The following is a 22,835-nucleotide window of genomic DNA, read 5'->3' as shown; positions in this document are numbered from 1 at the left end:
GGGGTGAATTTTTTCTTTATTTCTTCCTTATTTGACGGTGAGAGCTATTCCGAGGTGTTTTGGTCTCCTAGTTACTAAGGTATGACTCTTCGACCCTCCCAAGAAGTCTTGTCTAGGTGACATTTTGGTTGACAGAGATGTTTCTTGATAGGTTATATTGCTCGGTTAATTCCCTTTTGGTCAATGGGATGATGCGTGTCAACATCTCGTTAGGAGTAGTTTCGGTATCATCAATACTAATCCTATTTTGTGCGTTGGATCTCTAATGATAAATGTAGTTAACTGCATGGTTTCTTTGCATGTCTCGTAATCCCATTTAATTGATCAAATTCTTTCAAATTAAGCAGTAATTTTTATGGATTATTTTGAAATATTTTCTTACAGTCCTCTTCAATTTGTCAATATTTTCCTAGAAACACTGATATTATTGATATCCGTATCGCCAATCGGATCATCTCTATTAGGCCCAAGCCTGATCACTCAGTAATCACGTACTAACACCCAGGCCCATTATCCTGCATTCCATCATACATTACCTAGGCCCACTATGGACATCGCTAATAGTGACGTGAACTCGGCGGGGCTTAAAATTGTGCATGCAAATTATTACATCTACGGATATCGATATTTGGCCCATCTGTGGTCATTGGGCTCGGACCAGGCCCATAATTGTACACGCAAATCTTCTCCATATCCACATGCTGGAAGCAGTTCTTGTTTCTTGACAAAACTGAAGCTTTTGGAGAGTAGGGATGGCAAATTATATCTGGTTTGGATGATTGAAATGGGTAAATATTTTTTTAAGTAAATGGAGGAACTTGGTATTAGGGCAAGTTTTAATCACCAACATGACAAAACATAGTTTTTGATATATGTAACTGATAATATCTTGGTAGTCGTGGTAATTATTTTAAAATCAATATTTGTACCTTTGATGGTATCTACTGTAAATTATTTTCCGCCATTTGTGAGTACGGTTTCGGATTGGACAACATAATGTATTTACGAAATATTTATATCTTCGGACTCAAACACGGATTGAATTTCGGATGTATTTAATTGATCACATTCAAATTGGTTTAAATCCACACAAATAAATTGGACAATAATGTTATCCGGGTTAAGGTCCGAAGTCCCAACAACTAAAATAAATAAGATTTATATGTTTTAAGCGGAACCCGATTTTAAATAGAAAATTAAAAGAAAAAAGGAAAGTAGTAGAAAATTAAGCAAATCTGGACTCAGCGGTTTTCACGCTTCCCTTGGCGCGTGGGTGAAACAACGTTCACGGTTCATCTAACCCAGCAGAAGATTAGGCCTGAACATATAAAACGGCCTCGTTTTCAATCTTGTTCTCTGTTTCATCTTCTTCTCTACTCCCTCTCCAATTTCTTTTCGTTTTTCCTAGAGGAACCGTACAGAACGAGGAACTCGGTCTCCCAGCATCTGAAAGTCTTCGTCTCGCTCGTGCTCTACATTCTTCTTTTTCTTGTTGAATTTAATTTTTATAGTTGCAGTTTTTGCCCTCATCGATTCCCATCGACTGTTGCCTTTCAATCCGCCAAGCAAGTTACAAAACGGCATCCTCTTGTTTCGAAAGAATACTCCATTGAATGCTTCTGTTACGGTAAGACTTCTTGTTTGGTAATCTTATTTGATTGTTGACGTTTTATTTTTAATTAGATAGGGATTGCTCATATGTGAGATTAGATATCAATTTTGGTTTGTTTGGTGAAGCTTATTGTATTTTCGATTGTGTAATGGTAGAAGGTAGAAAAAAGGGATTGAATTCTAGGGTTTGTGATTCTGGCATAGAGTGATGCATTATGGATTATTGCGGCTCAGGTCTTCAAAAGCTTAGAAAGGCGGTCTGGGATTTTCAGGGACTGCCTTTATGGTTAAGTCTAGTTGATGCATTATAAGAGGTTCTTTCTATTCTCTCTCTCTCTCTCTCTCATCTTTTTGTGTTTTCTCTATGTATCGGCGCAGATTGAATGGAATAGTGATTGCTTGTCAGAGTCAGTTGAGTGAGTTTTGAATTGCATTGTTAGTTTATTGCAATACACTCACTCTCCATCTCACTCACACACACTCTTTTATGTACTATAGCCTTTGGCTGTAAAGATGCGTATCATTTGGTCGCACAACCGGTATTTTCTAATGGATTGAGGTTCACAAGTTTAGCGAAGTTATACACTGGCTGCCAAACAACCCCAATCCTCCTCCTATGAGGTTTGGCAGGATCATCATGTGAAGTTGCCCTTACCCAGCAGAGTTTCATGCACCTATGTATGTAAATATGTATATGTATATGTATATAGGAAGGGAGATCATAATTTTTTGGTTTTGTGGATGGATTGACCGTGATATAAACAGTGCCTGTGTGGTGATATATGACGAGGCTGTGAGCTTTATTTTCTTGGGAAGCTGGAAATTTTGCTTTGGGGAAGTGGGAATATATGAGAAACATCTCAGAATACTAAAAATGTAGATGGAAGCTTGATTTTTGTTGCTAGAGTTAGCTGAGTATTTCATGCCAATAAATCCACCTATAATTCTTTCATATCAATAAATCCCCAATAGTTAAGTCTTCGCTAGTCTAGAGTTTGAGCTGGTATATCGTGATGACTTCATACTCAGTACTATCACTCTTATCATGATGATTTCATACTCAGCACTATCAGTCATACCTTGTTAGTAAGTTCAAGCGATGATAATATTAGGTCATTATGCAATGGAAACTTCTTGGTTGTATCATTCCTCGTGGTTATCAGGTTATGTCAAAGTCCATGTTTTATGTGGGATATTTCAATTGCTTTGTTACTCTTTTTTTCTTTTTTAATGTCGAAGAAACTTTACTGAGGGTCACCAAGTGAGTGCAACCAGAAAGCAAAAGTACAAAGCAGATGAATTACGAAGAAAGAAAATAAAGAAATGAAAGAGCACTGGTTTCATCGAAATTTATAATTTCTAAAAGGTTGACCAAAACCTGGTCATAGAGAGCCAGTTGTACTTGAATTTGCCCAATTCAGTTTCTTTCCCATTGAAGAGTTTGTTGTTTCTTTCTCATTTGATAAATGAAGTATTTTATTTATGATTTTATTATATATTGAGTTTTTTCTTTCTATGATATACAGTAAAAATGGCTTTCCAGAAATACATTCCTTGTGGTGGTGCTCCTTCTGCGAGTATGAAGGCTTTGGGTTTTTCCTCTCGGGTGTCGCAAAATGCTCAACTTACAAATCTAGCAAACCCAGAGACAAGTCATACGGATGAGCCTGAAGTTGATATTGATCTCAGAGAAATTTATTTTTTGATCATGCATTTCTTATCAGGTGGCCCATGCCACAGAACTTATGAACAGCTTCAGAGTGAACTTCTTGAACGTCAACTCTTACCTAGGAGATATCATGCCTGGTACTCAAGGACTGGGGTATGTAGGGGAGATGAAAACGATGATGGTGTGTCTTTCCCGTTACCTTACACAAAGTTGGCTGAGAGGTATAATATGCTTTCTACGTTGTGCTCTCCTTTTTTTTCCTCTGGCCAATGTTAATTGATGTTTTAAGCAGTCTTATTTTATTTATATTTTGTATAGTGGTTGCTTATAGTCATGGCTAATGACATTTTTCTTACTAGATTTTTATTCTAACAGAAGCTATTATTTAGGTGAAATGCAGATCGTGCGTGTTTTTTTTGCCTGGGTGTATATATTATCACTTTCTGTTATTTATATGTTCTTAGGTACCCTCACATTGAGAAGGATCACTTAGTAAAGCTTTTGAAGCAGTTGATGATAGCTGAAGCCTCTCCATCTCAAGGCATGATCCTTGGACATGCTCCAAATGCAGCTGATGTTCCTACTCTTTTGGGAAAGGGGTCATATTCACTTTTGAGCCGTATGTGAATTACTTATGCTAGACCTTATCTGCAAGTGTATCTCTCATTTAATTTGAAAAGATTGAAGCACTGAGGGGGGACTGCTTGTGTTGTACGGTACAAAGTCTATTATGAATGTTTACGAGATATGTTGTCATTGACGTAAAAAATCTAATCCACATGATTTGATTGCTAATAACAAAAGTTACAATTAGTTATTATAGATGCGGTGGCTGCTAGTTTCTCTCTTTCCACAACAAGAATGTCTGTCATATAGCTCCTCCAATCTTTCCTGATTCCTTTGACGAATGTCGTCCCATTTGCCCCAAGCAACACTCTCCTGTCTAATTATAGCACTTTTGAACCAAGATATCCCCATTCTGTTAATACTATTTGTTTTTAATTGAGCTAATTGACGAAATGTCTGTTTTTCTTTTCCCATTTAATCTGGAAAGTACATTTTTCCTGTTGATATGCTCGTGTGTTTTTTTTGGATATTATATTCATTTAGATTTGTAAGAATCCTCGATTCTTTTTTCTAGTTTGCTTTCTTTGTGGAAGGAACTTCCTTTTCCTTTACATGAAGGGAAATTTTCTGTTTAAAATATAATTTGTTTGTGCAATCTTTTAAGGTCTTCTTATTTTTTTATGTACTTCTCTTTTACAGATAAAAGGGACCAAGCAAAGAATGAAATCAAATCTCTTCCTGCTCACATGCGTTGGCCTCACATGCATACTGACCAAGTTCATGGGTTAAGCCTGAGAGAGATTGGTGGTGGATTTACAAGACACCACCGTGCACCATCTATACGCTCAGCATGTTATGCCATTGCAAAGCCGTCAACAATGGTACAGAAAATGCAAAACATAAAGAAGACGCGTGGACACCGAAATGCTGTGTATTGTGGTATGAGCTTTATAATTTTTTTAGAAGTGAAGGTTTAATTCATATTATATCTTATGTAGTTAGTTCTCATGTTAGGACTAAGATCTACAAAAAGTGTACAGTGAAAACTAGAGCTCATAGAACCGAAAGAGAAGGGCTCTCAATTTCATGATCTTGATTTTTCTTGCATTGTATGGTTTTTAGTTATTTACTTTATTATTTTCGTGGCATAAGTGTGTAAGTACATATATTTCAAGGCATTATAGAGGAAAAATTAAAGATGGGATTTTTGTTTGTTGAGAGAGTTCTGCTTCTGCCCAACCTCAAGAGTCCTTCCCTGTGAGTTTCATCAGTTTATTATGGTCATCGATTCATAGCTGTTCTGTGTTTATCCTCTCTTTTTTTTCCTGGAGCGTCATTTTTAATTGAATCTTCTAGGAATTACCATCATGCGTCTCCTGCAACAAATTCGCATTTCGTAAGAGCTTCTTAAATAATGTTGAAGTTTAACTAGCATTCGGCTATAACTTTTTTTGAGGCAGTTCCCCATCTTTATGGTTCTTGAATAATAAAGTCAGGTGCTTATAGATCTGTGGTTGTTTGGCTCTAGGTCTCACTTTTATTCAACTCAAACAGAAAAAGGTGCTTTGTGTTGTTTATTTGTTCCTTTTTTGCCTTCCAACTTTGCTACTTAGTGCAATTTCTCATTTGACTTTGTAAGGTTGAGCATGGTTCAGCATTTTCATATGTTCAGATGGTGATCACTAATGTTATTACCATGTGTAATCCTGCAGCGATATTTGACCGCTCTGGGAGATACGTTATTACTGGTTCAGATGATCGCCTTGTGAAGATCTGGTCTATGGAAACTGCATATTGCTTGACGAGCTGCCGTGGTCATGAAGTGAGTTGGTTATTCAATGTATCAAACTTCTATTGATTGTTTGTATTTTTTGGTTTTTGCCTGCTTTTAGTTTATGTTACATTTTCTTGTATGCAACAAGGGTGACATTACTGACTTGGCTGTGAGTTCCAACAATTCTATGGTGGCTTCCTCTTCAAATGACTGTATCATTCGAGTTGTAAGCTTCATTATCGTCTTAAGCTATATGTCTTTTTTTTAATCTCTCCCCCCCTCAAACTTGTTTTCTTATGTTGTTTCTGGTTCTTGCAGTGGCGTTTGCCTGACGGGCTTCCAGTTTCAGTTCTCCGTGGACATACTGGAGCTGTTACTGCCATTGAATTTAGGCCTGGCTCTGCATACCACCTTCTTTCGTACGTCTTATCCCTGATCGTTATGGTTATTTTACATGGAGTGTCTACACAATCTTTAGGTTTTTGGGTGTTTGCTGGCTTCTATTGTAGAACTTAATCACAGGCATCATGTAAAAGTTTACTGGGAATCAAATGTGCCTTTTCTTCTCTGTTTTAAGGAGGGAAATCACTTCTCTGTAGTTTAAAATTTGACTATTAACTTGAAGTAGTTCTTGATTTGTTGCTCTGCTTAATTATATGGTGTGGATTCTAGCACTGTTTTTGTGCTACTTAAAAATAGTCTGCCTGCAGATGAGAGTTGATAAACTTAATTGTTTCCTATTGACCCTTTCCTTATTGAAGGTAAAAATTTTGTTGGCCTATTGACGCCTTTTGTGGAAAGATATGAATAGATGCACTTTGAAACCTTCATCTGGTGATGTTAATGTAACGTTTCCTTATCCTCTGCACAGATCGTCTGATGATGGTACATGTAGGATATGGGATGTCAGGAATTCCTCACCTGGTCCACGCATATATGTTCCAAAGCCTGCTGGTTCTATATCCGGTTAGTATTTTTTTTCCCTCTTTACTTTATCCAAGTGTACTTTTTTATTTTCTTTCTTTTCTTTTGGTGTGAACATGATTATTTTTCTGCTACATGTGAAACTAACTATAAGAAAAATGGAAAAATTGCAGGGAAGAATAATGGTGCTTCCTCAAGTGCTGGTCCTCAGAGCCATCAAATCTTTTGTTGTGCATTCAATGCTAATGGAACTGTCTTTGTCACTGGTAGCTCGGACACCCTTGCTAGGGTACATCTGAAGATCTTGGCTTTCACATGTTTTATGCATGAACATTTTACCTGGCTATGCTAGCTCGGATACGCTTGCTAATTTGTGTGTAACAATTTTTAGTGTCTCTGGCTGCTTGTGTGAGAGACCTGCTGCTTTAACTTTACAATATATTGTTACTTGCAGGTGTGGAATGCTTGTAAACCTAGTTTAGAAGATTCAGGTCAGCCAATGCATGAGATAGATGTATTGTCTGGCCATGAGAATGACGTCAATTATGTGCAATTTAGGTTAGTATGTCATTTCTACCACCATATACAGTAAGTCTTGACTGCTGATATATGATACCTTATTTTGCAGTGGATGTGCTGTGACATCTAGATTTTATCTGGTTGATAGCTCAAAAGAAGATGGTATTCCTAAATTTAGAAATTCATGGTGCGTATGGAGATCTATCTTTTAGGTTCTTTGAGACATGGACTATTCTTTTTATTGCTGATACTAATATGCAATCATGTCATATATATGTTTTCAGGTTTTCTCATGACAACATAGTCACATGTTCTCGTGATGGCAGTGCAATAATCTGGATTCCAAGATCGCGTAGATCACATGTAATCTTAACTATGATAGATAACTTTTAGTTTCTGCCTTTTTGATTTTATAACTTTTTTCTAATGAGATTGATTTTATGGCCTTTCTGTAAATTTGTTCTTTTATTCCTTTCAGCCTTGATTGTTTATTCTCTATATTTATGTGCCCATTGTTTGTGTTTCCAGGGGAAAGTTGGCCGATGGACACGTGCATATCATCTTAAAGTTCCCCCTCCTCCTTTGCCACCTCAACCTCCAAGAGGGGGGCCTCGTCAGAGAGTTCTTCCAACTCCTCGTGGTGTCAATATGATTGTGTGGAGCCTAGACAATCGCTTTGTCCTTGCTGCTATCATGGGTTTGTGGTTAATTCATGCACCAACTTGTCTTTGCCCCCTTCCCCTTTAACTTGATCCTTTAATAAATAGAACCAGTTCGTTTTTGGTATACTACTCACAGTGTATTCACGGCATTATGGAGAAGCAATGAAGCAATCTTACCATTGTGTCAAGCTGTTTCATGCCACACATCCCAAACACAATGTCCCACTATGCAGTCTAAAAAATGTGTTCTGATTTTGATTCAAAGTATCTTTCATATTTTCTTTGTTTGCAGTCTTGATTGAAGCATTGCCTTTGATGCATCATATTTTTAATCATTGTCTGTTTGAATAAATCGTGGAGAGCCTTACACGGGTTTCAATTTAATTTTCTTGAACAATTCTGAAGCACAATGCTCTCATCGTGCATTTTGCTGAGGTGCCAAGTCCTACTATTTCAATGAATAATTTGTTTTTACTGCAATGCAGATTGCAGAATATGTGTTTGGAATGCAGCTGATGGTAGCTTAGTTCATTCCTTGACGGGTCATACTGAATCTGTGAGTGGTTCAATCGTTTGAAGTTGATTTCTGCTTGAATCTTGTTATCTTGTGTTTGTTAAAAGTAAGAACATTTGTAGGACAAAAGATACATCATGTACCTTTATATTTACCGTTTTCTTTTGTTTTTGTATTTTTTTTCTTCTCAATATCATTAGATTGCCTAATGAAAAATCTGTGACAACGTGGTAAAATTGCTTGACCACAACCCAGGAATCACATGTTCAAATACTGGAAACAGCCTCACAATGTTTGGCTGAGGGTGCGTCTGTATTTCTGTTCCCGTCTCTGCCTCCACTTCTGGAGCCTTGTTCACGGGAGTTATCTTGTATTATCTTCTAGTCAATTGAAGTGTATGAAATATGTGTGGGATAATTAGTGTCTAGTCTACTTCCTCCGTCCTTGTGCTGTTGTGCACTGGTTACAGTCTCTTTCTTGTTTCTGCTGATCACGTTCATGATTTCTTGAAAATGTATCTTAAGGGTGGAAGTCTAGAAAGAGGTTATCAGGAAAGCAACTAGCCTTACGTAGTCTTGATTGCAAGAGATTCATTGCAGTCTGTTCTGCGACACTGCTTGCATAAAATAATTCATTTTCTTCCTGATGACCATTTAGTAGCTTATATACCATATTATGTGTTGATTATGTTAATTGCAAAAATTTACTAGGTCAGTATGAGCCCCATCCCTTAGATTTAATAAATTCACTGCATACTGACCATGTACCAGATTCTGTGTTGATTAAGTTAATTGCAAAAGCTTAATATGTCATTATGAGCCCCGTCACTTAGATTCTCTAAATTCAATGTATACTGACAGAGTTTGATCTAACTAGTTAAATGGTGAAAATATTGTCTTTAGAAAGGGTAGAGTGAACAGGATAGAAGAAACATCTCCTACATCAGATGCATTCCTTATGTCTTGTTGATTCTCTTTGCGAACCATATCTGTTCTTGATCCTTTTTTGATTTCTTTTTTAACTCCATATTTAGTCATTGGGAAAGTATTTCAAATACATAATAATCTTGTTGTTGAAGCATTGTAATCGTAATCTTTTCCTACCTCCCATCATTATGTATAGTTGGTCATGTTTGCCCTGTTGCTGTTGCCTTCTTACCTTCTCATAGAAATGTTTTGAGTTCTTTTTTAAGTCTCTTAACCTGCTCTTTTTTGGAGTTGATATGCATGCTTTTTGTCTCCAAAAGATGCTATTACGGTGATGTGCAGTCCCAATAAGGTTTTGCAAATGATCAACCTTTATGTAATAATCCTTTTGAAAACTAAGATTGTCCCTGTAAGCACTAGACTAGAGTTTCTTTTGCATCTTACTCATCCAATAACCAATTTCACTTTTTGCTTCCGGCGTCAGTGCCTGTTAGTTCAATTGTATGGATCATGTTGGATTTCATTACGTTATGTACTTTACTTATCAGATCAGTTAGATGTTTACGTCTAACCATAATTGTTTTTTCGGCAGACATATGTTCTGGATGTTCATCCCTTTAACCCTCGGATAGCTATGAGTGCTGGCTATGATGGGAGGGCAATAGTGTGGGATGTGAGTTTTCAATTTCTCAAAGCCTGTTTTCGTAAGAGTTTCTTTTAATTTATTTCTATTGAATGGTTCATTTTTTATTCAGATATGGGAGGGTGTACCGATTCGAACATACGAAATTTCGCGTTTCAAATTAGTTGATGGAAAATTTTCACCGTAAGTGCATTAATAATGAATATTGATTCAATTTCTTCTTGCACCTGATCTACTTGACACTACTCTTCTATTTTGGTCATGACTTTTTATTTGCTTGAGCACTTATTCTTGGTTTCATGGAAGTTTGATATCTGATTTTTTTAGAACTGTTATTGCTGTGTTTTGTTGATACTTTTGAATAGTGTCTGAAATGGTAATGTTTCTGGCAGTCCAAAATAATTTCCGCTAACCTAGGTTTCAAATTATACAAGGACATAAAATTGGCCCATGACCTTCATAAATAATTACAAGATATGAAATGCCTGAAACTTCTAATTGTGGAAAATATTTTTTTCCTACACATCACTGGGTTACCTAAATCAGCAAGGAGTGTTTTCGTATGACTTGATGGAATCAGAAGTATGATTTAACCTAGTTCACCCGTTGAGTTTGAACTGCCAGTATACTTGGTTGCGATTGAGGACTAGATTAGTAGATTGGCATCATTTTTGCTTATTGAAGATTGGTTAAAGAAAGCAGTTTATAGAAGCTTATATATGATTCAATTTGAACTTGCATATTTTTTTAGTGCTTATGCTTATTTTGGGCGAGAAATGGTGGTTGGTAAATTTTTTAAAAGCAACTTACGAGACTTTGCTCCTACTTATTGTTAAGTGTGAAAATGTATATAAAAGGTGTGAGACGCTTCAACCCAACAGGTTAATTTATTGGGTTCAAACATTACCTTTTTGCGTTTGTTGTTGCCCTAGTGTTGGGCCTCGTTTGTTGTGCTCATGTTGGGCCATTAGAGTAGTCCAGCCCACACGTGAGGGGGAGTGTTAGAATATATATATAAAAGGTGTGAAATGCAAACCAAGAAGTTAACTTATTGGGTTGAATGACAAAGTAACTAATCTTAACAAAAAGTATCTGTGTGAGTGCCTGATAGAGTCACAGAATCAAATAGGGAAACAGAGAATCAGAGTGTAAATCTCAACTAATGATATTGATAATATATAAGAACCCTTGTCTATTACAACCAGAAAAGGTAAAGGGAAACAAAGCAACAATGAAAGATAACTCTAGTCTTCGAGGGACTAGGACCTCCTACTATTTTTTAGAATTCTCTGGACTTGAATGACCCCCTCCTGCCAACGGCCAGCACCTAAAAACACCACCAGCAGCACCAAGCAGACAGACGTTAAACCAGTGAGACAAAAACAGGTGCTCCACTAGTAATCATCCACGTGTCACTCTCTTCTGATATTTTTTAATAATAGTGGGTCTATCAGTGCCTAGACACTTTTATTTTCAATATATAATTAGCTATTGAAAAACTGTCTCTCTTGCCCTTCCCCTACCTCGCTTCAAGTGGGGGAGTCTTGTGTAGAGATTTGTTTAACCACTTAAAACGTGTATAAAATCTTCTTCAAGCAATTTTGAATAAGGACAAGGACACCGAACTGGACCTGAGCTTGAGTCTTAATGACACGACTCAGTAAAGCACACCCAAAATAGAGTTATGTCATGCGATTATGTGTTTTTCATGGTAGGCATGTGATGTCGTTATCAGACAGATTGTTATCTATGATACTGTTTTTTTTTCTGAATTTAGTTATGTGCATCACAATATAGATGGACATGGATTGACCTTATTCCATATAACCTCTCTATGATGTAGGGATGGAACATCCATAATTCTCTCGGATGATGTTGGTCAATTATACATATTAAATACTGGCCAGGGTGAGTCCCAAGAGGATGCAAAATATGATCAGGTATTTGGACACCAAAAACTATTGGTTTATAATGTTTTGCTCATAGATAGCATCCTGGGATTTTTGTTTCTTATTCTTTATTCAATTCTCTAACAGTTCTTCCTTGGCGATTATCGTCCCCTCATCCAAGACACGTATGGAAATGTGGTTGACCGGGTTAGTTAACCATTTAGATTTTTGTCATCTATTTTCCTTTTTACTTTTTCTGCTTCATCTTATGTATATCAGGTAGTGGTTTGCTATCATTTTAGGGAGTTTGTAATTATCATAAAGCAGATGTCCTTGTTCCTCCTACAAGATCGGTATTAAGAACTTGTTTCCATGTTCATTAGGGAAAATTTATTTTTTTCACACTAATTTTAACCTTTCCTCTTCATGTTCTCGTTGTTGCATGTGTAGGTATGACAAAGTAAATAAATCATGTCTGTATGTGAGTGAGTAAGTGTGCGTGTGAGAGAGAGAGAGAGAGAGAGATAGGGCACCACAATGGTTGATTTCAAAAAGTAACTTATCATGTCGTGGTGTCTGTTACGAAAGAGACAGTAGTCGAAAACCTTGTATTTCATACATCTCATACATTACTACATATACAACCCTAATACTGTCTAGTATACTCTCAATATATATGTGCAATGACTAAACTAACCTTACATATTCTAACACTCCCCCTCAAGTTGGAGCATAGATGTCAATCATGCCCAACTTGTTACAAATATTAGTTATCCGACTCCCTGGTAGAGGTTTAGTAAATACATCAGCTATTTGATCTCCAGTCCTAACATGCCTAAGACAAACCATTCCTTGTTGGAGTTTCTCTCGAATGAAATGACAGTCAACCTCGATATGTTTTGTACGTTCATGAAACACTGAATTAGAAGCAATATGAATAGCTGCTTGATTATCACACCACAATTGCATAGGAGCTGAGTCCTTCATACCAATCTCCTCAAGTAGGTGACGAACCCACATAAGTTCACAAATAGATTGCGCCATGGCTCTATACTCAGACTCTGCACTCGATTTTGCCACCACACTCTGCTTCTTACTTTTCCATGATATCAAATTCCCGCCAACGAAGACACAATAACCGGTAGTAGACCGTCTGTCTATAGGACAACCCGCCCAATCAGCATCCGAGAATCCTTCCACTCCAATGTTATTGTGATCTTTATAAACAACACCACGACCTGTTCCTTTTACTCTAACGTGACCGTGATCCTTATAAACAATACCACGGCCTGGAGCACCCTTAAGGTACCTCAAAATGTGAATTACTGTATCCCAGTGAGATGTCCGAGGAGATGACATAAACTGACTAACCACACTTACTGGAAAAGCAATGTCTGGCCGCGTCACCATAAGATAATTAAGTTTTCCAACCAATCGCCTGTACTGTTCTGGATCAGCAAGTAGAACACCATCTTCAGCAGCCAATTTCACATTAGGCACCATAGGTGCCTCACAGGGTTTAGCATCAGTCAACCCTGTTTCATTGAGTATATCAAGTACATATTTCCTCTGAGATAGAAAAACACCTTGCTTACTACGTGACACTTCAATACCCAAGAAATACCTGAGAGGTCCAAGATCCTTTGTTTGGAATTTGGTGTGAAGAAATGACTTGAGAGCAGTAATACCCACACTATCACTCCCAGTAATCACAATATCATCAACATAGACCACCAAAAGTATACAACCTAGTTTAGATTGTCTGTAGAAAACAGAATGATCAAGAGCACTCCGGCACAATCCAAACTCAATAACCACATCACTAAATCTACCAAACCAAGCGCGAGGAGATTGTTTCAACCCATATAATGATTTCCGAAGAAAACATACCTTCCCAGACTGCCCCTGAGCAACAAACCCGGGTGGTTGCTCCATGTAGACCTCTTCTACCAAATCACCATGTAAGAAGGCATTCTTAACATCTAACTGATGTAAAGGCCAATGATAGGTAGCAGCCAGAGAAATAAACAATCGAATAGAAGCAATCTTGGCAACAGGAGAAAATGTCTCCAAATAATCAACACCATATGTCTGAGCATAGCCCTTTGCCACTAACCGAGCCTTCAAGCGAGCCATAGAACCATTGGGGTTCACTTTAACAGTGAAGACCCACTTACGACCAATAGCATGTTTTCCAATTGGGAGGGAAACAAGATTCCAAGTACCATTCTCCTTAAGAGCAAACATCTCATCTTCCATTGCCTGCCGCCACCCAGAATGAGAAAGGGCCTCGGAAAGAGACTTAGGAACAGTAACAGAATCAAGAGAAGAAACAGTTGACCGAGAAACAAGAGATAGACCTTTATAAGAAACAAATGAAGAGATAGGATAGGTACAAGATCGTTTACCTTTACGGAGAGCAATAGGTAAATCAGGACTAGCATCCGGAGTGAGAGAACTCGAATCTGGAGATGAAGAGGCAGGTAAAGGCTGAGTGTCTTGGTCTGTCATAGGTGCCACAGAAGAATCCACTGGAGGTGCCGAAGGATGGTGCCAGCTATGACGAGAATATGTGTGAGTGCTGGGAGGACGAGAAGACTCAGGAGGAGGATCAGGTTCAGACATACGGTAGACAAGAAACTCATCCTCGGGAGCAAAAGGAGATGTAGAAGAACTACTACCATAAGGAGTAGACTCAAAAAATGTAACATCAGCTGAGATTAAATAGCGACCTAGATCAGGAGAGAAACAACGATACCCTTTTTGATGACGAGAATATCCCAAGAAGACACATTTCAGATACCGCGGGTCAAGTTTAGTGACTTTAGGTCGGACATCCTGCACAAAACACACACATCCAAATATACGTGGGGGAAGACAGAATAGAGGCTGAGAAGGAAACATAACCGAAAAGGGAATACGACCATCAAGAATCGAAGAAGGCATACGATTGATTAAGTAACATGCAGTATGAACAGCATCAGCCCAAAAGACCTTAGAAACTTTCATATGAAATAATAAAGCCCTGGCAACTTCCATCAAGTGACGATTCTTTCTTTCAGCCACCCCATTTTGTTGTGGGGTGACAACACAAGATGACTGATGAACAATGCCATTTTGAACAAGATAAGAAGAAAAAGAGTTAGAGAAATACTCTTTGGCATTGTCACTACGGAAAATCCGAATAGAAGCATTATTCTGAGTTTTAACTTCAGCATGAAAAGCACAAAATATAGAATATAACTCAGAACGATTTTTCATTAAATATAACCAAGTTACCCGAGTAAAATCATCAACTAAAGTAACAAAATAACGAAATCCAGACTGAGACATAACAGGACAAGGACCCCAAATATCGGAATGAATCAACTCAAAGGGGGACGCAACCCGTTTATGAACTCGAGGAATGTAAGACGCTCGATGGTGTTTGGCAAACTGACATGCCTCACACGCTAACTGAGACACTGAACCTAAAGACGGACAAAGACGCTTTAAAACTTGTAACGAAGGATGACCAAGTTGACAATGCAGCTGATAAAATGAGGTAGTAATAGTGGAAGCAACTGGCCGTGGCACTGGTGAAGATTCAGCAGCAAGAACGTACAGACCATTGGACAAGCGACCTCTACCAATAACCTTCTTCGTCACCAGATCCTGAAATAGACAATAATCAGGAAAAAAGTGAACAGAGCAATGCAATGCTTGAGTGATTCGACTGACAGATAATAGATTAAAAGGGAAATGAGGTAAACACAAAACAGAAGAGAGAGATAAAGTGGAAGTAGGTGAGGCCGTGCCACTACCAAGCACAGGAACATGTGAACCATCGGCTAGAGTGACATTTGGTAGAGTGGGGGAGGACTGAAATGAAGAAAGGATACCTGTGTTGCTAGTCATGTGATCGGTGGCTCCGGAGTCAATGACCCAATCACCGAAGGATGAAGAAAGACATGCAGTTGGATTACCTGACTGAACAAGAGTGGCAGCAGACTGGGTAGCTTGAAATTGAGTAAACCGAGCATATTCATCGGCCGATATCAGAATATGGCCATCAGGTTTGGATGCTATGGAAGAAGATACAACCCCGGTAGGAGTAGGCAAAATACCCTCCTGAGTGACAGCATTAGCAAACCGTGAAGAGGCAGATGGTTTACCATTCAATTTCCAACAATTCTTTTTCAAATGACCCTGCTCACCACAATGATAACATATCCTTGGACCTCCACGTCCTCCACTATCACGGCCACCACCACGAGCTCCTCGACCACCACTACGACCACCCCTATTACCACCAGCTGGTGGTGTCCAACCCAATAAAGTAGAGGTATCACCCGAAACAGCAGATACTCCCGAGGTGTCGTGACTAGAATCCTTACAAACTTTGCGCAAGCGAGAGAATGCTTCAGCTAGGGAAGGTAACTCTGAATCAGTAAGTAGTTGAGTACGAGCAATCTCATATTGCGACTCCAACCCAGCCTGTTGGGTCTGAATTTTTTTCACATCAGCTGTAATAGGATACAAAGTCCGCATCTCTTCAAATTTGGTTTTGAAGTCAGTGTAATATTCAAGTAAAGGACGTCCCTTCTGATCTGCACGATATACCCCAGCTAGTAGCTCATGAACATGAAACAGATTTTGCTTACTAGAATACAATGTTTCTAGATATTGCCACATCTCCTTGACACTATCACAATGCCCAATCATATCATCTACAGAATTCTCCATAGTATTTTGAATTAAAGTGAAAAGTTTGTCATCTTCCTTCTGCCATTGTGCCTTGGCCTTCTGCTTAGTCGATGCATCCTCGGTCAAGTGTTTCTCCATATCAATACCCGAGAGATATCTTCTAATGACTCGTTCCAATGACCATAGTTTGTACCATTTAATTTTCTGTCTGTAATTCGATAAGATGTAGGGATGATCTCGGCAATTGCCTTCTTTTCACTAGTGTCAGCCATGGATCTCAAAAAATCAACCAAACACTTGGCAATTCACAAAATCTCAATCTGATTGCCACCCACCAGAGAACAAAGAATATAATCACAGCACAAATATAGAGAATCAAAGTCTCTGCAGTAATATAATACCAACCAGAGAACTCGTACCACACAAACCACTATAGAGACAACTCAGTCAACCACCAGACCAAAATTGCACTACCAGAATAGTGAAACCAGAACAGAATACCAACCAGAGAATCACGCCACTAGAAAGAGAAGAAGCCAGAGACAAAATCGAACCACCTAAACCTCCAACAGAAGAGAGACCAGAACAAAGAAGAACCAGAAACAAAATCGAACCACCAGAACTGCCAACAGAAGAGAAACCAGAACAAAGCAGAGACTCTTGCTCCACCAGAAAGAGAAAAATCAGATCAGAACCTCCAACGAGTACCTGGTGCGGGTTCGAACTGGCAGCAATCACGAATCCAAATAACAGAGACCTCCGACAGAACCGAAGAACCTTCAACGAGTACCAGCAGACTTGTCGATCGCCGTTGTCGTCCAAAGCTCCGACTGGTCGACCGCCGTTTTCGTCCAAAGCTCCGATACCATGTTACGAAAGAGACAGTAGTCGAAAACCTTGTATTTCATACATCTCATACATTACTACATATACAACCCTAATACTGTCTAGTATACTCTCAATATATATGTGCAATGACTAAACTAACCTTACATATTCTAACAGTGTCTTTATCAATAGTTCAACTTTATGTGCATTGAACTTTTGAATCAGTTAATTTTTTGAAGAACTTTGCATTGTCCTTGTTTAAAGTAGTTTCCTCCCAATTATTTACGCAAAAGTCTATTAGTGGGTTAGGTTTGATTTTCGATAAGATTGGAACACCTGCCAGTATTGAATTTCACGGCTTAGTCAAATACTGGGACAGAAGTAGAACCAATTTTACAATTAAACATATATGCTTTTCAAAGAAGTGAATTTTCCTCGTCTCCGAGACACATCTTTAACACATATTTGCCCATATTTTCCTAGTTTGATAGCGTATATAATATGTATTTTGTGAGTTTCCTTATGCTTAAATTCTTGATATTATTTTGGTAAAATTATGGAAACAGTCTCTGACATTAGTTGTCAAACTGTGTAAATTTGCCTTCTCTGGAGTCTTACCTGAACTGCTCTCACCTGAACTCAGTCTCCTTTCCAAGCCAATTTCTATCAAGAATGCTGGCCTATTATCAGTAACTCCATATGGTTTGCTGATTTATGAGAGATTCCATCAGAATTTGAATAGAAAGAACTTGACTCTGAGAACATTTATGTTGAACATTAAGCAGTGAGATGTGATAGTTTTCTCTGATAACTATGATTTGAACTTTCAATTAGTATCTACTTTCATAAATTTTTTACTAGCATGTGAAGCTGATGTTCTTAATGTTGAATTTGTAATACATAATATTCTGTGATTGCTTCTTGTTAACAATCAATATGGCACATGTGATTCAGGAAACTCAGCTTCTACCCTATGTGCGAAATAGGCAAGATCTCCTTTGTGACTCAGGTTAATTATCTCAACTCTGTCCTAATTAGTAGGAATTTTTTTAAGGCTGTTTTTCCTATGATATTTTCATTTCGTAGACTGATAGTTGGATTGGGAAATTTTAGCTATGGAGCCATACCCGGAACCTTATCAGAGCTCATACCAGAAAAGACGGCTAGGAGCTCTGGGATTGGAGTGGAAACCGTGTTCCCTAAATCTTGCTGTTGGACCAGACTTCAGCGTAGATCCTGATTACCAAATGCTTCCCCTGCCAGACTTAGATGTATTGGTTGATCCACTGCCAGAATTGATAGCAACCATGGATTGGGAGCCGGAAATTGAGGTGCACAGTGATGATGCTGATTCAGAGTACAATGTTACTGACGGGTATTCTTCTGGACAGGAGCAAGGAAGTTTAGGTTCTAATTCCTCAAGTGATCCAGAGTGCACTGCAGGAGACAGTGAGGTCGAGGATGCACTTAAGCATGCCCTTCGCAGATCAAAGAGGAAAAAACAAAAGTCTGATGTAAGTTTTCCGCCCCTTGTGAATTTGTTTCAGTTTTTCATTTGCCAATGCCTTAACCTGAAACGCCCCTTCCCACCTCTCTGTTTTCAGATTGAGATCATGACTTCATCTGGGAGGCGTGTGAAAAGGAGGAATTTAGAGGCAAATGATGGCAATTCATTTAGAAGTAATCGTACTGGGAAGTCAAAAATTGGACAAAAAGCTTTAAAGAGGAGGTCTTCCACGTCTAAATCACTGAGACCTAAGAGAGCTGCTGCACGTAATGCTCTTACTTTGTTCTCAAGAATATCAGGAACATCTACAGATGGAGATGATGAGGATGTCTCAGTAAGTGATTCTTCAGAAAATGAAGATCCACAAGATTCAAGCAATGAGAGTCAAGAAACTGATGGATCCCTGCAAAATGAGCAAGCCAGGCGTTCGAAAGGGAAAGAAATTTATCTAGAGTCTATAGATAATGTCAAATCTCATGAACTCCCTGAATCTCAAATGATAACTGGAAACAGGCGGAGACTGATTCTTAAATTGCCCATTAAGGATTCAAATAAACTTCGTCTGCAAGAGAGTGCATCACTTGGAGCTGAGAACCAGGTTGCTATCATAGGCTCATCATCCAATGCTGCTCATGAAGCCGTTGATGTAAATGGTAATAAGGGCTCCTCTGATTCAGGTTACACTGCTGGGGATACCAATTGCAATCTTAAGGAAATACAAGGGAGAGGACAATTAAACAAGGTTGAAAGTCATCCAGACCTGAATGAGGGTTACAAAAATGGTAATATTAGATGGGGTGGGGTCAAGCCTCGTTCTTCCAAGCGTCTGAGATTAACAGAGTTGACATCATTGAAGGCATATGGTCCCCTTGGTGCTTGTCGCAATGATTGCAGAGAAAAGGAGAATAATGTTAATGGATATTTAAAACCTGAGAAGGAGCACGAGACACCATCTGCTTGTTTAGAAGTTTGCGATCATGAAAGTAAGATGGATGAATCTATTCCGCTGAATGGGGAGAGTAACCTGGATGGCAGCTCTGATGTTGTGATTGTTGCGGAAGAAGCTTGCAATCATGCATCATCTAAGATGGATGGATCTGCTATAGCAGACGGGGAGGATGATTTACATGGCCCCTCTGAAGTTTTGAATAGTGCAGCAGAAGCTTGCAACCACCCAGTTAAGATCGATATATCAGCTCCATTTAATTGGGCATGTGACGGGAATGGCGCCTCTGAAGTTGTGAATGGTGCAGCCAATACTAAGGAGCACTCAGATGGTAATGAGAATGGCGCCTCTGACCATCGACCTGAAATTATAGAGAGACTTCCACCAAACTTAAGGATTAGGTCAAATTCCGTCTTGATGATTCCTGAAATGCCTCTGCAGTCAAAAGTGGAGCACTCAGCAGAAATTCGGAGCAATGGTGCATTTGATTTGGTACATGGTAAAACTTTGGACATCAAACAGGATTCGGTTTCAGAAGTGCCTCAGTATGGGGGCACCAGTAGTAGTGGTCTTCGTGGTGGAGGAGCAGGAGAATTAGATCCTTGTTCCGTTGAGACTTCAACTGGTGCTTTGGGTGATTCACAGTTAAATCCAAAACGGATGTATGATGTTGTTTATAGGAGGTCAAAGACACTTAGGGATAGAAGTAACTTAGAAGGGGATGGTGGAATGAGAGCTAGCACCTCCAATGCTGTCGGTGTAGATTCCCATGAGGAGATGACTGAAGGGGTTCACCGGACTCATCAGACAGACCTAAACGGAAACACACATAATGGGAATATTGAGAACAATGAACTCAAGATGGGGCAAGGACATCTATCAGAGAATGCACATAGAAGCACGAGAAATAACAATGATAGTTCCAGAGACAGAAGTCAACGTGCATGTGAAGAATGGGGATCAACCTTTAAGATGACTGTTGGATTGAGGTCTACTCGGAATAGAAGAAGCAGTTATCATTTTCGTGATACAAGTCCCATAGATAAGAAGTCGCATCAGGTAACAAAGGAAGGATCGTGGTTATTGTTGTCAATGCCCGACGAGGGCTCTCGTTACATCCCCCAGCTCGGGGATGAGGTTGTATATCTGAGACAGGTAAATCTTGGAAAATGTATTTTACTGATTTAATTCTTCCATTTTCATTTGTTAGGATACTCGATATCAATGCTTTATACTTACGCTTACTCTTTTTCAGGGTCACCAGGAGTATATAGAAGGTGCTCACTCAAAGGAAGTAGGGCCTTGGACCTCAATAGGAGGAAACATACGAGCAGTGGAATTTTGTAAAGTTGTAGGCCTTAAATATTCCACAGTTCCCTCAGGGGATAGTTGCTGTAAAATGGCACTCCAATTTGTTGATCCTTCTTCCAGTGTGTGTGGAAAATCATTCAAATTGACCCTGCCAGAAATTACTGGTTTTCCAGATTTTATTGTTGAAAGAAGTCGATTTGATGCTGCCATGCAGAGAAACTGGTCAGTACGGGACAAATGTAGGGTCTGGTGGAAAAATCCAGATGAAAAAGATGGTAGATGGTGGGATGGCAGAGTTGTATCCGTGCAGCCCAAATCTCCTGATTTTCCTGACAGTCCATGGGATAGGTTCTCTATCCTGTACAAAAGTCAACGTGATAAAGAATCGCACAGTCCCTGGGAGCTTTTTGATTCTGACTTGCAATATAATCAGCCCCATATTGATGACCATCAAATAAATAAGCTTTTGTCCGCCTTTGACAATCTGGAGCAGTCTGGTACCAAAGCCCAGGTATTTAGCCCTACGAGTTCTATATGCAAGGATTCTTGCAAAGTAGAAATGTAGAATAGCAAATAAAAAAATGAAAGTTCGAAGATGCAACTGTATCCTGCAAAATCTTGTTAACCTTGTCAATCTTTCAGGATCGATATGGGATTCGAAAATTTAATGAAGCTTCGGAGAAGTCTGTTTATAGAAACAGGCAAGAGTTTTGCTATCTGGTTCTCTTTTTATTATTATTATTTATTTTATTTTTTTGGGCCTTCGATTCATTTTAGCTGACGTACAAGTTCTATATATTGTCTATATATGAAGATTTCCCTTCAACTAGGTTTCAGAGCGTTAGTCCGCTTCTTGTTTAGCAATCATATAAATTTTACTCGAACTTTTCTCTTTATCCATGAATTCCAATTTGCACAGGTTCCAGTTCCAATGTAGAGAGTTTAACTTGAACCTTTCTTTCATACTCATGAAATTGAGCAGGTTTCCAGTTCCATTGTCTCTTGATTTGATCCATTCAAGGTTAAAGAACAACTATTATCGAAGTTTGGAGGGATTGAAGCATGATATTGGAGTTATGCTGGAAAATGCGGAATCATACTTTGGAAAGAATGCAGAGCTCTTGGCGAAGATGAGGCGCTTGTCAGATTGGTTTACGAGGACATTGTCATCCTTGTAGCTGTAAGCCTCTAATGAAGTCTTGTAGATATCGGCTGGCCCTATTGGGTTCTTCCTTTTGTAGATAATTTTTTTTGTTGTATTTGTTGAAAAGTTAAGTTCTCTTTATCACCTAGTCTCGTCAAGTCCAATTTTTGGCATCATTATGATAACTTTTCTTCTTAAATTGGGTCAATAGATATCTGGAAGGAAAATCTAGCTGATTGCTGTGGAGAAAACTTCGCAGTTGATTTCATTGTAAAGATGGATACTTCATCAGCATCATCAATAACTATTTTTTTTTTGCCTTAAAACGCATAGTTTCCTCGCAAAGCTTGGTCCCTTTGTATAAGTAAACACGTATCTAGGTTCTTTTCCATCTTCCAGGCTGAAGGCCTTGTGGAAGCATAACAAAAATACATGCGAGTCATGGTCTGGCCTGTATAAGGCTTAGTTGCTGACAATATTTTACATACTAAGCACATTTACAAAAAGTAAAACACACCGCAGGTAGCTATGCGGTGTGTTTAGGGTTTAGTTGCTGACAATATTTTACACAACGCAGGTAGCTATGCGAGTCATGGTCTGGCCTGTATAAGGCTTAGTTGCTGACAATATTTTACATACTAAGCACATTTACAAAAAGTAAAACACACCGCAGGTAGCTATGCGGTGTGTTTAGGGTTTAGTTGCTGACAATATT

At 38.7% G+C, this 22,835-nt stretch overlaps 1 protein-coding gene across 3 annotated transcripts; it reads left to right on the top strand.

Moving 5' to 3' along the window:
- The first annotated feature begins 1,339 nt into the window (after nucleotides 1–1,339).
- On the top strand, nucleotides 1,340–22,460 carry LOC120012130 (PH-interacting protein-like). Of its 3 annotated transcripts, XM_038863412.1 has the most exons (25): nucleotides 1,340–1,627; nucleotides 1,768–1,925; nucleotides 3,138–3,501; nucleotides 3,745–3,899; nucleotides 4,547–4,786; nucleotides 5,560–5,669; nucleotides 5,770–5,847; nucleotides 5,940–6,040; nucleotides 6,493–6,587; nucleotides 6,719–6,834; nucleotides 7,000–7,103; nucleotides 7,174–7,251; nucleotides 7,349–7,427; nucleotides 7,593–7,761; nucleotides 8,212–8,282; nucleotides 9,759–9,839; nucleotides 9,922–9,992; nucleotides 11,653–11,749; nucleotides 11,846–11,905; nucleotides 18,167–18,221; nucleotides 18,326–18,726; nucleotides 18,817–20,820; nucleotides 20,921–21,487; nucleotides 21,619–21,677; nucleotides 21,959–22,460. In XM_038863412.1, exons 3-25 carry the CDS (start codon nucleotides 3,143–3,145, stop codon nucleotides 22,152–22,154), a joined length of 5,346 nt encoding a protein of 1,781 aa, XP_038719340.1. In that variant the 5' UTR covers nucleotides 1,340–1,627; nucleotides 1,768–1,925; nucleotides 3,138–3,142; the 3' UTR covers nucleotides 22,155–22,460. The 3 variants fall into 3 exon arrangements, with proteins under 3 accessions (XP_038719340.1, XP_038719341.1, XP_038719342.1); XM_038863413.1 differs by lacking the exon at nucleotides 1,768–1,925; XM_038863414.1 differs by lacking the exons at nucleotides 1,340–1,627; nucleotides 1,768–1,925; nucleotides 3,138–3,501; nucleotides 3,745–3,899 and adding an exon at nucleotides 3,980–3,996.
- Nucleotides 22,461–22,835: the final 375 nt, after the last annotated feature.

This window comes from Tripterygium wilfordii, chromosome 13 (assembly GCF_013401445.1).
Source record: "Tripterygium wilfordii isolate XIE 37 chromosome 13, ASM1340144v1, whole genome shotgun sequence".
Taxonomy (NCBI): domain Eukaryota; kingdom Viridiplantae; phylum Streptophyta; class Magnoliopsida; order Celastrales; family Celastraceae; genus Tripterygium; species Tripterygium wilfordii.
This window is presented reverse-complemented; position numbering and strand designations above follow the sequence as displayed.